Source organism: Scyliorhinus torazame, unplaced genomic scaffold, assembly GCF_047496885.1.
Source record: "Scyliorhinus torazame isolate Kashiwa2021f unplaced genomic scaffold, sScyTor2.1 scaffold_1501, whole genome shotgun sequence".
Classification (NCBI taxonomy): domain Eukaryota; kingdom Metazoa; phylum Chordata; class Chondrichthyes; order Carcharhiniformes; family Scyliorhinidae; genus Scyliorhinus; species Scyliorhinus torazame.
The window spans coordinates 1-15,640 of record NW_027309228.1 but is presented as its reverse complement, the minus strand read 5'-3'; the positions used below and the strand labels follow the sequence as shown (position 1 = coordinate 15,640).

Genomic DNA, 15,640 nt, shown 5'->3' with positions numbered 1-15,640 from the left:
TAAACCACCCCGAACCCCTCGATTAGATTCCAGTCTGTAACTCACTCCCGGGTATCTGTTATTCTGTATATAAACCACCCCGAACCCCTCGATTAGATTCCAGTCTGTCACTCACTCCCGGGTATCTGTTATTCTATATATAAACCACCCCGAACCCCTCGATTAGATTCCAGTCTGTCACTCACTCCCGGTTATCTGTTATTCTATATATAAACCACGCTGAACCCCTCGATTAGATTCCAGTCTGTAACTCACTCCCGGGTATCTGTTATTCCATATATAAACCACCCCGAACCCCTCGATTAGATTCCAGTCTGTAACTCACTCCCGGGTATCTGTTATTCTATATATAAACCATCCCGAACCCCTCGATTAGATTCCAGTCTGTAACTCACTCCCGGGTATCTGTTATTCTATATATAAACCATCCCGAACCCCTCGATTAGATTCCAGTCTGTAACTCACTCCCGGGTATCTGTTATTCTATATATAAACCACCCCGAACCCCTCGATTAGATTCGAGTCTGTAACTCACTCCCGGGTATCTGTTATTCTATATATAAACCACCCCGAACCCATCGATTAGATTCCAGTCTGTCACTCACTCCCGGGTATCTGTTATTCAATATATAAACCTCCCCGAACCCCTCGATTAGATCCCAGTCTGTAACTCACTCCCGGGTATCTGTTATTCTATATATAAACCACTCCGAACCCCTCGATTAGATTCCAGTCTGTACCTCACTCCCGGGTATCTGTTATTCTATACATAAACCACCCCAAACCCCTCGATTAGATTCCAATCTGTAACTCACTCCCGGGTATCTGTTATTCTATGTATAAACCACCCTGAACCCCTCGATTAGATTCCAGTCTGTAACTCACTCCCGGGTATCTGTTATTCTATATATAAACCACCCCGAACCCCTCGATTAGATTCCAGTCTGGAACTCACTCCCGGGTATCTGTTATTCTATATATAAACCACCCCGAACCCCTCGATTAGATTCCAGTCTGTAACTCACTCCCGGGTATCTGTTATTCTGTATATAAACCACCCCGAACCCCTCGATTACATTCCAGTCTGTAACTCACTCCCGGGTATCTGTTAATCTATATATAAACCACCCCAATCCCCTCGATTAGATTCCAGTCTGTAACTCACTCCCGGGTATCTGTTATTCTATATATAAACCACCCCGAACCCCTCGATTAGATTCCAGTCTGTAACTCACTCCCGGGTATCTGTTATTCTGTATATAAGCCACCACGAACCCCTCGATTAGATTCCAGTCTGTAACTCACTCCCGGGTATCTGTTATTCTATATATAAACCACCCCGAACCCCTCGATTAGATTCCAGTCTGTAACTCACTCCCGGGTATCTGTTATTCTATATATAAACCATCCCGAACCCCTCGATTAGATTCCAGTCTGTAACTCACTCCCGGGTATCTGTTATTCTATATATAAACCACCCCGAACCCCTCGATTAGATTCCAGTCTGTAACTCACTCCCGGGTATCTGTTATTCTATATATAAACCACCCCGAACCCCTCGATTAGATTCCAGTCTGTAACTCACTCCCGGGTATCTGTTATTCTATATATAAAGCATCCCGAACCCCTCGATTAGATTCCAGTCTGTAACTCACTCCCGGGTATCTGTTATTCTATATATAAACCACCCCGAACCCCTCGATTAGATTCCAGTCTGTAACTCACCCCCGGGAATCTGTTATTCTATATATAAACCACCCCGAACCCCTCGATTAGACTCCAGTCTGTAACTCACTCCTGGGTATCTGTTATTCTATATATAAACCACCCCGAACCCCTCGATTAGATTCCAGTCTGTAACTCACTCCTGGGTATCTGTTATTCTATATATAAACCTCCCCGAACCCCTCGATTGGATTCCAGTCTGTAACTCACTCCCGGGTATCTGTTATTCTATATATAAACCACCCCGAACCCCTCGATTAGATTCCAGTCTGTAACTCACTCCCGGGTATCTGTTATTCTGTATATAAACCACCCCGAACCCCTCGATTAGATTCCAGTCTGTCACTCACTCCCGGGTATCTGTTATTCTATATATAAACCACCCCGAAACCCTCGATTAGATTCCAGTCTGTCACTCACTCCCGGTTATCTGTTATTCTATATATAAACCACGCTGAACCCCTCGATTAGATTCCAGTCTGTAACTCACTCCCGAGTATCTGTTATTCCATATATAAACCACCCCGAACCCCTCGATTAGATTCCAGTCTGTAACTCACTCCCGGGTATCTGTTATTCTGTATATAAACCATCCCGAACCCCTCGATTAGATTCCAGTCTGTAACTCACTCCCGGGTATCTGTTATTCTATATATAAACCATCCCGAACCCCTCGATTAGATTCCAGTCTGTAACTCACTCCCGGGTATCTGTTATTCTATATATAAACCACCCCGAACCCCTCGATTAGATTCGAGTCTGTAACTCACTCCCGGGTATCTGTTATTCTATATATAAACCACACCGAACCCCTCGATTAGATTCCAGTCGGGAACTCACTCCTAGGTATCTGTTATTCTATATACAAACCTCACCGAAGCGCTCGATTAGATTCCAGTCTGTAACTCACTCCCGGGTATCTGTTATTCTATATATAAACCAACCCGAACCCCTCGATTAGATTCCAGTCTGTAACTCACTCCCGGGTATCTGTTATTCTATATATAAACCACCCTGAACCCCTCGATTAGATTCCAGTCTGTAACTCACTCCCGGGTATCTGTTATTCTATATATAAACCACCCCGAACCCCTCGATTAGATTCCAGTCTGTCACTCACTCCCGGTTATCTGTTATTCTATATATAAACCACGCTGAACCCCTCGATTAGATTCCAGTCTGTAACTCACTCCCGGGTATCTGTTATTCCATATATAAACCACCCCGAACCCTTCGATTAGATTCCAGTCTGTAACTCACTCCCGGGTATCTGTTATTCTATATATAAACCATCCCGAACCCCTCGATTAGATTCCAGTCTGTAACTCACTCCCGGGTATCTGTTATTCTATATATAAACCACCCCGAACCCCTCGATTAGATTCCAGTCTGTAACTCACTCCCGGGTATTTGTTATTCTATATATAAACCATCCCGAACCCCTCGATTAGATTCCAGTCTGTAACTCACTCCTGGGTATCTGTTATTCTATATATAAACCACCCGGAACCCCTCGATTAGATTCCAGTCTGTAACTCACTCCCGGGTATCTGTTATTCGATATATAAACCACCCCGAACCCCTCGATTAGATTCCAGTCTGTAACCCACTCCCGGGTATCTGTTATTCTATATATAAACCACCCCGAACCCCTCGATTAGATTCCAGTCTGTAACTCACTCCCGGGTATCTGTTATTCTATATATAAACCACCCCGAACCCCTCGATTAGATTCCAGTCTGTAACTCACTCCCGGGTATCTGTTATTCTATATATAAACCACCCCGAACACCTCGATTAGACTCCAGTCTGTGACTCACTCCCGGGTATCTGTTATTCTATATATAAACCACCCCGAACGCCTCGATTAGATTCCAGTCTGTAACTCACTCCCGGGTATCAGTTATTCTATGTATAAACCACCCCGAACCCCTCGATTAGATTCCAGTCTGTAACTCACTCCCGGGTATCTGTTATTCTGTATATAAACCACCCCGAACCCCTCGATTACATTCCAGTCTGTAACTCACTCCCGGGTATCTGTTAATCTATATATAAACCACCCCAATCCCCTCGATTAGATTCCAGTCTGTAACTCACTCCCGGGTATCTGTTATTCTATATATAAACCACCCCGAACCCCTCGATTAGATTCCAGTCTGTAACTCACTCCCGGGTATCTGTTATTCTGTATATAAGCCACCACGAACCCCTCGATTAGATTCCAGTCTGTAACTCACTCCCGGGTATCTGTTATTCTATATATAAACCACCCCGAACCCCTCGATTAGATTCCAGTCTGTAACTCACTCCCGGGTATCTGTTATTCTATATATAAACCATCCCGAACCCCTCGATTAGATTCCAGTCTGTAACTCACTCCCGGGTATCTGTTATTCTATATATAAACCACCCCGAACCCCTCGATTAGATTCCAGTCTGTAACTCACTCCCGGGTATCTGTTATTCTATATATAAACCACCCCGAACCCCTCGATTAGATTCCAGTCTGTAACTCACTCCCGGGTATCTGTTATTCTATATATAAAGCATCCCGAACCCCTCGATTAGATTCCAGTCTGTAACTCACTCCCGGGTATCTGTTATTCTATATATAAACCACCCCGAACCCCTCGATTAGATTCCAGTCTGTAACTCACCCCCGGGAATCTGTTATTCTATATATAAACCACCCCGAACCCCTCGATTAGACTCCAGTCTGTAACTCACTCCTGGGTATCTGTTATTCTATATATAAACCACCCCGAACCCCTCGATTAGATTCCAGTCTGTAACTCACTCCTGGGTATCTGTTATTCTATATATAAACCTCCCCGAACCCCTCGATTGGATTCCAGTCTGTAACTCACTCCCGGGTATCTGTTATTCTATATATAAACCACCCCGAACCCCTCGATTAGATTCCAGTCTGTAACTCACTCCCGGGTATCTGTTATTCTGTATATAAACCACCCCGAACCCCTCGATTAGATTCCAGTCTGTCACTCACTCCCGGGTATCTGTTATTCTATATATAAACCACCCCGAAACCCTCGATTAGATTCCAGTCTGTCACTCACTCCCGGTTATCTGTTATTCTATATATAAACCACGCTGAACCCCTCGATTAGATTCCAGTCTGTAACTCACTCCCGAGTATCTGTTATTCCATATATAAACCACCCCGAACCCCTCGATTAGATTCCAGTCTGTAACTCACTCCCGGGTATCTGTTATTCTGTATATAAACCATCCCGAACCCCTCGATTAGATTCCAGTCTGTAACTCACTCCCGGGTATCTGTTATTCTATATATAAACCATCCCGAACCCCTCGATTAGATTCCAGTCTGTAACTCACTCCCGGGTATCTGTTATTCTATATATAAACCACCCCGAACCCCTCGATTAGATTCGAGTCTGTAACTCACTCCCGGGTATCTGTTATTCTATATATAAACCACACCGAACCCCTCGATTAGATTCCAGTCGGGAACTCACTCCTAGGTATCTGTTATTCTATATACAAACCTCACCGAAGCGCTCGATTAGATTCCAGTCTGTAACTCACTCCCGGGTATCTGTTATTCTATATATAAACCAACCCGAACCCCTCGATTAGATTCCAGTCTGTAACTCACTCCCGGGTATCTGTTATTCTATATATAAACCACCCTGAACCCCTCGATTAGATTCCAGTCTGTAACTCACTCCCGGGTATCTGTTATTCTATATATAAACCACCCCGAACCCCTCGATTAGATTCCAGTCTGTCACTCACTCCCGGTTATCTGTTATTCTATATATAAACCACGCTGAACCCCTCGATTAGATTCCAGTCTGTAACTCACTCCCGGGTATCTGTTATTCTGTATATAAGCCACCACGAACCCCTCGATTAGATTCCAGTCTGTAACTCACTCCCGGGTATCTGTTATTCTATATATAAACCACCCCGAACCCCTCGATTAGATTCCAGTCTGTAACTCACTCCCGGGTATCTGTTATTCTATATATAAACCATCCCGAACCCCTCGATTAGATTCCAGTCTGTAACTCACTCCCGGGTATCTGTTATTCTATATATAAACCACCCCGAACCCCTCGATTAGATTCCAGTCTGTAACTCACTCCCGGGTATCTGTTATTCTATATATAAACCACCCCGAACCCCTCGATTAGATTCCAGTCTGTAACTCACTCCCGGGTATCTGTTATTCTATATATAAAGCATCCCGAACCCCTCGATTAGATTCCAGTCTGTAACTCACTCCCGGGTATCTGTTATTCTATATATAAACCACCCCGAACCCCTCGATTAGATTCCAGTCTGTAACTCACCCCCGGGAATCTGTTATTCTATATATAAACCACCCCGAACCCCTCGATTAGACTCCAGTCTGTAACTCACTCCTGGGTATCTGTTATTCTATATATAAACCACCCCGAACCCCTCGATTAGATTCCAGTCTGTAACTCACTCCTGGGTATCTGTTATTCTATATATAAACCTCCCCGAACCCCTCGATTGGATTCCAGTCTGTAACTCACTCCCGGGTATCTGTTATTCTATATATAAACCACCCCGAACCCCTCGATTAGATTCCAGTCTGTAACTCACTCCCGGGTATCTGTTATTCTGTATATAAACCACCCCGAACCCCTCGATTAGATTCCAGTCTGTCACTCACTCCCGGGTATCTGTTATTCTATATATAAACCACCCCGAAACCCTCGATTAGATTCCAGTCTGTCACTCACTCCCGGTTATCTGTTATTCTATATATAAACCACGCTGAACCCCTCGATTAGATTCCAGTCTGTAACTCACTCCCGAGTATCTGTTATTCCATATATAAACCACCCCGAACCCCTCGATTAGATTCCAGTCTGTAACTCACTCCCGGGTATCTGTTATTCTGTATATAAACCATCCCGAACCCCTCGATTAGATTCCAGTCTGTAACTCACTCCCGGGTATCTGTTATTCTATATATAAACCATCCCGAACCCCTCGATTAGATTCCAGTCTGTAACTCACTCCCGGGTATCTGTTATTCTATATATAAACCACCCCGAACCCCTCGATTAGATTCGAGTCTGTAACTCACTCCCGGGTATCTGTTATTCTATATATAAACCACACCGAACCCCTCGATTAGATTCCAGTCGGGAACTCACTCCTAGGTATCTGTTATTCTATATACAAACCTCACCGAAGCGCTCGATTAGATTCCAGTCTGTAACTCACTCCCGGGTATCTGTTATTCTATATATAAACCAACCCGAACCCCTCGATTAGATTCCAGTCTGTAACTCACTCCCGGGTATCTGTTATTCTATATATAAAACCACCCTGAACCCCTCGATTAGATTCCAGTCTGTAACTCACTCCCGGGTATCTGTTATTCTATATATAAACCACCCCGAACCCCTCGATTAGATTCCAGTCTGTCACTCACTCCCGGTTATCTGTTATTCTATATATAAACCACGCTGAACCCCTCGATTAGATTCCAGTCTGTAACTCACTCCCGGGTATCTGTTATTCCATATATAAACCACCCCGAACCCTTCGATTAGATTCCAGTCTGTAACTCACTCCCGGGTATCTGTTATTCTATATATAAACCATCCCGAACCCCTCGATTAGATTCCAGTCTGTAACTCACTCCCGGGTATCTGTTATTCTATATATAAACCACCCCGAACCCCTCGATTAGATTCCAGTCTGTAACTCACTCCCGGGTATTTGTTATTCTATATATAAACCATCCCGAACCCCTCGATTAGATTCCAGTCTGTAACTCACTCCTGGGTATCTGTTATTCTATATATAAACCACCCGGAACCCCTCGATTAGATTCCAGTCTGTAACTCACTCCCGGGTATCTGTTATTCGATATATAAACCACCCCGAACCCCTCGATTAGATTCCAGTCTGTAACCCACTCCCGGGTATCTGTTATTCTATATATAAACCACCCCGAACCCCTCGATTAGATTCCAGTCTGTAACTCACTCCCGGGTATCTGTTATTCTATATATAAACCACCCCGAACCCCTCGATTAGATTCCAGTCTGTAACTCACTCCCGGGTATCTGTTATTCTATATATAAACCACCCCGAACACCTCGATTAGACTCCAGTCTGTGACTCACTCCCGGGTATCTGTTATTCTATATATAAACCACCCCGAACCCCTCGATTAGATTCCAGTCTGTAACTCACTCCCGGGTATCAGTTATTCTATGTATAAACCACCCCGAACCCCTCGATTAGATTCCAGTCTGTAACTCACTCCCGGGTATCTGTTATTCTATATATAAACCACCCTGAACCACTCGATTAGATTCCAGTCTGTAACTCACTCCCGGGTATCTGTTATTCTATATATAAACCACCCTAAACCCCTCGATTAGATTCCAGTCTGCAACTCACTCCCGGGTATCTGTTATTCTATACATAAACCACCCTGAACCACTCGATTAGATTCCAGTCTGTAACTCACTCCCGGGTATCTGTTATTCTATATATAAACCACCCCGAACCCCTCGATTAGATTCCAGTCTGTAACTCACTCCCGGGTATCTGTTATTCTATATATAAACCACCCCGAACCCCTCGATTAGATTCCAGTCTGTAACTCACTCCCGGGGATGTTATTCTGTATATAAACCACCCCGAACCCTCGATTCGATTCAGCTTCCTGATATCTTACCGTCCGAATCTCCACCAGTCGGAGCACAGCTGGTTCCGCCCGGAGGCTCGTGCCGGTAATTTTATTCCGGATGACGTGAGCCAGATCTGACAGGTACATCGCCAACATCTGATTTTTCACCTCGAGAAAGCTGAGGCCCTGCGGAAGGACGGTTCTCTCGTTAGTTTATTCCTTCCCCTGGCTCCCCATCCCAGTGATCGCTGACCTCCATCGCCCCTCTCCGCCCCCCCATTACAAATCCCTCCCCAACCCCCGCCTGCATCAACGGCTCCGAAGTGGAGATGGTCGATCGCTTTAAGTTCCTGGGGGTCACCATCACCAACAGTCTGTCCTGGTCCACTCACGTTGCTGCAACAGCCAGGAAAGCCCAACAACATCTTTACTTCCTACGGAAGCTAAATAAATTCGGCATGTCTGCATCGACTATCACAATCTACAGATGTGCGATAGAGAGCATCCTATCCAGCTGTATCACAGCCTGATGTGGCAACTGCTCGGCCCAAGCTCGCAAGAAACTTCAGAGGGTGGAGAACTCAGCCCAACGCATCACACAAGCTTGCCACCCCCACATTGATTCTGTCTACACCTCCCGCTGCCTCAGGGAGGCTGACAGCATTATCAGAGACCCCTCCCACCCAGACATTGCCTTCTTCCAGACCCTTCCATCAGGCAGAAGGTACAGAAGTCTGAAGACCCGCACATCCAGACATAGGAACAGCCTCTTCCCCACAGCTACCAGACTCCTCAACAACTCCCCCTCGGACTGATCTGTTCCCTGTAAGAACACTATTCACCACGCCCTATGCTGCTCTTGCTCATGTATTTGCTTTGTTTGGCCCCTTGTTCCGCACTGTAACGGATCACTGTTTGTCGATGTACCATTTGTCGATGTTCTCTGTCGATTATTCTTTTGTCTACTCTGTACGTACTGTGTACGTTCCCTCGGCCCGCAGAAAAATACTTTTCACTGCACTTCGGTACAGTGACAATGAATCAAATCTCTGTCCGCCACCCTCCTCCCCTCCCCCGCCCTCCACCCCTCCCCTCCGCCTCTCCCCCGCTCTCTCCGCCTCTCTCTCGCGCTCTATCTCTCTCTCGCTCTATCTCTCCTCTCTCGCTCTATCTCTCTCTCTCGCTCTCTCTCTCTCTCTCGCTCCTCTCTCTCTCTCTCGCCCGCTCTCTCTCTCTCTCTCGCCCGCTCTCTCTCTCTCTCTCGCCCGCTCTCTCTCTCTCTCTCGCCCGCTCTCTCTCTCTCTCTCGCCCGCTCTCTCTCTCTCTCTCGCCCGCTCTCTCTCTCTCTCTCGCCCGCTCTCTCTCTCTCTCGCCCGCTCTCTCTCTCTTGCTCTCTCTCGCCCGCTCTCTCTCTCTCTCTCTCTCGCCCGCTCTCTCTCTCTCTCTCTCTCGCCCGCCTCTCTCTCTCTCCTCTCTCCCCGCTCTCTCTCTCTCTCTCTCTCGCCCGCTCTCTCTCTCTCTCTCTCTCTCTCGCCCGCTCTCTCTCTCTCTCTCTCTCTCTCTCTCGCCCGCTCTCTCTCTCTGCTCTCTCTCTCTCTCTCGCCCGCTCTCTCTCTCTCTCTCTCTCTCTCGCCCGCTCTCTCTCTCTCTCTCTCTCTCCTCGCCCGCTCTCTCTCTCTCTCTCTCTCTCTCGCCCGCTCTCCTCTCTCTCTCTCTCTCTCTCGCCCCGCTCTCTCTCTCTCTCTCTCTCTCTCGCCCGCTCTCTCTCTCTCTCTCTCTCTCTCTCTCTCGCCCCCGCTCTCTCTCTCTCTCGCTCGCCCGCTCTCTCTCTCTCTCGCTCGCCCGCTCTCTCTCTCTCTCGCTCGCCCGCTCTCTCTCTCTCTCGCTCGCCCGCTCTCTCTCTCTCTCGCTCGCCCGCTCTCTCTCTCTCTCCCGCTCGCCCCGCTCTCTCTCTCTCTCGCTCGCCGCCGCTCTCTCTCTCTCTCGCTCGCCCGCTCTCTCTCCTCTCTCTCTCTCGCTCGCCCGCTCTCTCTCTCTCTCGCTCGCCCGCTCTCTCTCTCTCTCGCTCGCCCGCTCTCTCTCTCTCTCGCTCGCCCGCTCTCTCTCTCTATCTCTCGCCCGCTCTCTATCTCTCGCCCGCTCTCTATCTCTCGCCCGCTCTCTATCTCTCGCCCGCTCTCTATCTCTCGCCCGCTCTCTATCTCTCGCCCGCTTCTCTATCTCTCGCCCGCTCTCTATCTCTCGCCCGCTCTCTATCTCTCGCCCGCTCTCTATCTCTCGCCCGCTCTCTCTCTCTCCTCGCCCGCTCTCTATCTCTCGCCCGCTCTCTATCTCTCGCCCGCTCTCTATCTCTCGCCCGCTCTCTATCTCTCGCCCGCTCTCTATCTCTCGCCCGCTCTCTATCTCTCGCCCGCTCTCTATCTCTCGCCCGCTCTCTATCTCTCGCCCGCTCTCTATCTCTCCGCCCGCTCTTCTCTCTCTCGCTCTCTCTCTCTCGCCCCGCTCTCTCTCTCTCGCCCGCTCTCTCTCTCTCGCCCGCTCTCTCTCTCGCCCGCTCTCTCTCTCTCGCCCGCTCTCTCTCTCGCCCGCTCTCTCTCTCGCTCCCGCTCTCTCTCTCGCCTCTCTCTCTCGCCTCTCTCTCTCGCCCGCTCTCTCTCTCTCGCCCGCTCTCTCTCTCCTCGCCCGCTCTCTCTCTCGCTCGCCCGCTCTCTCTCTCGCTCGCCCGCTCTCTCTCTCGCTCGCCCTCTCTCTCTCTCGCTCGCCGCGCTCTCTCTCTCTCTCTCTCGCTCGCCCGCTCTCTCTTTCGCTCGCCCGCTCTCTCTCTCTCTCTCTCGCTCGCCCGCTCTCTCTCTCTCTCTCTCTCTCGCTCGCCCTCTCTCTCTCTCGCTCGCCCGCTCTCTCCTCGCTCTCTCTCTCTCTCGCTCGCCCCTCTCTCTCTCTCTCTCGCTCGCCCGCTCCTCTCTCTCTCTCGCTCGCGCTCTCTCTCTCTCGCTCGCCCGCTCTCTCTCTCGCTCGCCCGCTCTCTCTCTCTCTCGCTCGCCCGCTCTCTCTCTCTCTCGCTCGCCCGCTCTCTCTCTCTCTCGCTCGCCCGCTCTCTCTCTCTCTCGCTCGCCCGCTCTCTCTCTCTCTCGCTCGCCCGCTCTCTCTCTCTCTCGCTCGCCCGCTCTCTCTCTCTCTCGCTCGCCCGCTCTCTCTCTCTCTCGCTCGCCCGCTCTCTCTCTCTCTCGCTCGCCCGCTCTCTCTCTCTCTCGCTCGCCCGCTCTCTCTCTCTCTCTCGCTCGCCCGCTCTCTCTCTCTCTCGCTCGCCCGCTCTCTCTCTCTCTCGCTCGCCCGCTCTCTCTCTCTCTCGCTCGCCCGCTCTCTCTCTCTCTCGCTCGCCCGCTCTCTCTCTCTCTCGCTCGCCCGCTCTCTCCTCTCGCTCGCTCGCCCGCTCTCTCTCTCTCTCGCTCGCCCGCTCTCTCTCTCGCTTCGCTCGCCCGCTCTCTCTCTCGCTCGCTCGCCCGCTCTCTCTCTCGCTCGCTCGCCCGCCTCTCTCTCTCGCTCGCTCGCCCGCTCTCTCTCTCGCTCGCTCGCCCGCTCTCTCTCTCGCTCGCTCGCCCGCTCTCTCTCTCGCTCGCTCGCCCGCTCTCTCTCTCGCTCGCTCGCCCGCTCTCTCTCTCGCTCGCTCGCCCGCTCTCTCTCTCGCTCGCTCGCCCGCTCTCTCTCTCGCTCGCTCGCCCGCTCTCTCTCTCGCTCGCCTCGCCCGCTCTCTCTCTCGCTCGCTTCGCCCGCTCTCTCTCTCGCTCGCTCGCCCGCTCTCTCTCTCGCTCGCTCGCCCGCTCTCTCTCGCTCGCCGCTTCGCCCGCTCTCTCCTCTCTCTCGCTCGCCCGCTCTCTCTCGCTCGCCCGCTCTCTCTCTCTCGCCCGCTCTCTCTCTCTCGCCCGCTCTCTCTCTCGCCCGCTCTCTCTCTCTCGCCCGCTCTCTCTCTCTCGCCCGCTCTCTATCTCTCGCCCGCTCTCTATCTCTCGCCCGCTCTCTATCTCTCGCCCGCTCTCTATCTCTCGCCCGCTCTCTATCTCTCGCCCGCTCTCTATCTCTCGCCCGCTCTCTATCTCTCGCCCGCTCTCTATCTCTCGCCCGCTCTCTATCTCTCGCCCGCTCTCTATCTCTCGCCCGCTCTCTATCTCTCGCCCGCTCTCTATCTCTCGCCCGCTCTCTATCTCTCGCCCGCTCTCTATCTCTCGCCCGCTCTCTATCTCTCGCCCGCTCTCTATCTCTCGCCCGCTCTCTATCTCTCGCCCGCTCTCTATCTCTCGCCGCTCTCTATCTCTCGCCCGCCTCTATCTCTCGCCCGCTCTCTATCTCTCGCCCGCTCTCTATCTCTCGCCCGCTCTCTATCTCTCGCCCGCTCTCTCTCTCTCGCCCGCTCTCTCTCTCTCGCCCGCTCTCTATCTCTCGCCCGCTCTCTATCTCTCGCCCGCTCTCTATCTCTCGCCCGCTCTCTATCTCTCGCCCGCTCTCTATCTCTCGCCGCTCTCTATCTCTCGCCCGCTCTCTATCTCTCGCCCGCTCTCTATCTCTCGCCCGCTCTCTATCTCTCGCCCGCTCTCTATCTCTCGCCCGCTCTCTGTCTCTCGCCCGCTCTCTATCTCTCGCCCGCTCTCTATCTCTCGCCCGCTCTCTATCTCTCGGCCCGCTCTCTATCTCTCGCCCGCTCGACAGAGTGACCCCCCGTTCGCCAACTTGGCGGATGTCCTCGTTCAGCTGAGAGCCAGGAAGACCGCCAACCCAGCTCCCTCCCACCATCGCTCTCTCCGTCCATCTCTCCCTCTCCCCCCCCCCCCCCCAACGTTCCCACCTTATCCGTTGGGAGCTCTCCACTGCGGATGTGCCGGACGACATTCCCGACGTGAGCCGATACTGCGGAGAGCTGCGGGAAACAAGGAAAAGGAAAGGAAGGGGGATGAACAAGCGGGTCTGTTCCTAACCGATTCGCGGGTCTCCGGGAGACCATTCAGCCCCCCCACCTCGGGTCTGTTACACAGGAACAGGAGGAGGCCCATTCAGCCCCTCCTCGAGTCTGTTACACAGGAACAGGAGGAGGCCCATTCAGCCTCCCCTCCTCGAGCCTGTTACACAGGAACAGGAGGAGGCCCATTCAGCTCCTCGAATCTGTTACACGGGAACAGGAGGCGGCCCATTCAGCCCCCTCATCGAGTCTGTTACACAGGAACAGGAGGAGGCCCATTTCAGCCCCCCCCTCCTCGAGTCTGTTACACAGGAACAGGAGGTGGCCCATTCAGCCCCCCCTCCTCGAGTCTGTTACACAGGAACAGGAGGAGGCCCATTCAGCCCCTCCTCCTCGGGGCAGTTACACAGGAACAGGAGGAGGCCCATTCAGCTCCTCGAGTCTGTTACACGGGAACAGGAGGAGGCCCATTCAGCCCCTCGAGTCTGTTACACAGGAACAGGAGGAGGCCCATTCAGCCCCCCCTCCTCGAGTCTGTTACACAGGAACAAGAGGAGGCCCATTCAGCCCCTCGAGTCTGTTACACAGGAAGAGGAGGCCGCCCATTCAGCCGCTCGAGTCTGTTACACAGGAACAGGAGGAGGCCCATTCAGCCCCTCGCGTCTGTTACACAGGAACAGGAGGAGGCCCATTCAGCCCCTCCTCCTCGAGTCTGTTACACAGGAACAGGAGGAGGCCCATTCAGTCCCTCGAGCCTGTTACACAGGAACAGGAGACCCATTCAGCCCCCCCTCTCGAGTCTGTTACACAGGAACAGGAGGAGGCCCATTCAGCCCCCTCCTCGAGTCTGTTACACAGGAACAGGAGGAGGCCCATTCAGCACCCCTGCCTCGAGTCTGTTACACAGGAACAGGAGGAGGCCCATTCAGCCCCCTCCTCGAGCCTGTTACACAGGAACAGGAGGATGACCATTCAGCTCCTCGAGTCTGTTACACAGGAACAGGAGGAGGTCCATTCAGCTCCTCGAGTCTGTTACACAGGAACAGGAGGAGGTCCATTCAGCCCCCACTCCTCGAGTCTGTTACACAGGAACAGGAGGAGGTCCATTCAGCCCCCACTCCTCGAGTCTGTTACACAGGAACAGGAGGAGGCCCATTCAGTCCACCCCCCCTTGAGTCTGTTACACAGGAACAGGAGGAGGTCCATTCAGCCCCCTCCTCGAGTCTGTTACACAGGAACAGGAGGAGGTCCATTCAGCCCCCACTCCTCGAGTCTGTTACACAGGAACAGGAGGAGGCCCATTCAGCCCCCTCCTCGAGCCTGTTACACAGGAACAGAAGGAGACCCATTCAGCCCCCCCCTCCTCGAGTCTGTTACACAGGAACAGGAGGAGGCCCATTCAGCCCCCCCTCCTCGAGTCTGTTACACAGGAACAGGAGGAGGCCCATTCAGCCCCTCCTCCTCGAGTCTGTTACGCAGGAACAGGAGGAGGTCCATTCTGCCCCTCGAGCCTGTTACACAGGAACAGGAGGAGGCCCATTCAGCCCCTCGAGTCTGTTACACAGGAACAGGAGGAGGCCCATTCAGCCCCTCCTCCTCGAGTCTGTTACACAGGAACAGGAGGAGGCCCATTCAGAGCCCCTCCTCCTCGAGTCTGTTACACAGGAACAGGAGGAGGCCCATTCAGCCCCTCCTCCTCGAGTCTGTTACACAGGAACAGGAGGAGGGCCCATTCAGGCCCCCCTCCTCGAGTCTGTTACACAGGAACAGGAGGAGGCCCATTCAGCCCCCCTCCTCGAGTCTGTTACACAGGAACAGGTGGAGGACCATTCAGCCCCTCCTCGAGTCTGTACACAGGAACAGGAGGAGGCCCATTCGGCCCCTCGAGTCTGTTACACAGGAACAGGAGGAGGCCCATTCAGCCCCCCCTCCTCGAGTCTGTTACACAGGAACAGGTGGAGACCCATTCAGCCCCCTCCTCGAGTCTGTTACACAGGAACAGGAGGAGGCCCATTCGGCCCCTCGAGTCTGTTACACAGGAACAGGAGGAGGCCCATTCAGCCCCCTCCTCGAGTCTGTTACACAGGAACAGGTGGAGGACCCATTCAGCCCCCTCCTCGAGTCTGTTACACAGGAACAGGAGGAGGCCCCATTCCAGGCCCCCCCTCCTCGAGTCTGTTACACAGGAACAGGTGGGAGACCCATTCAGCCCCCTCCTCGAGTCTGTTACACAGGAACAGGAGGAGGCCCATTCGGTCCCCGTCGAGTCTGTTACACAGGAACAGGAGGAGCCC

At 52.0% G+C, this 15,640-nt stretch overlaps 1 protein-coding gene across 1 annotated transcript in view; it reads right to left on the bottom strand.

Moving 5' to 3' along the window:
* The window catches only part of LOC140407363 (neuroguidin-like), a gene marked incomplete at its 3' end in the record, with an annotated part of 36,865 nt that extends 23,459 nt beyond the window's left edge, over positions 1–13,406 (bottom strand). Inside the window, exons 1-2 of the mRNA XM_072494915.1 lie at positions 13,236–13,406; positions 8,447–8,584 (exon numbers count right to left, since the gene is read on the bottom strand). Coding sequence (XP_072351016.1) covers positions 8,447–8,584; positions 13,236–13,391 — 294 coding nt within the window. The remainder of the gene's footprint in view (positions 1–8,446; positions 8,585–13,235) is intronic.
* Between the last annotated feature and the right edge of the window lie 2,234 nt (positions 13,407–15,640).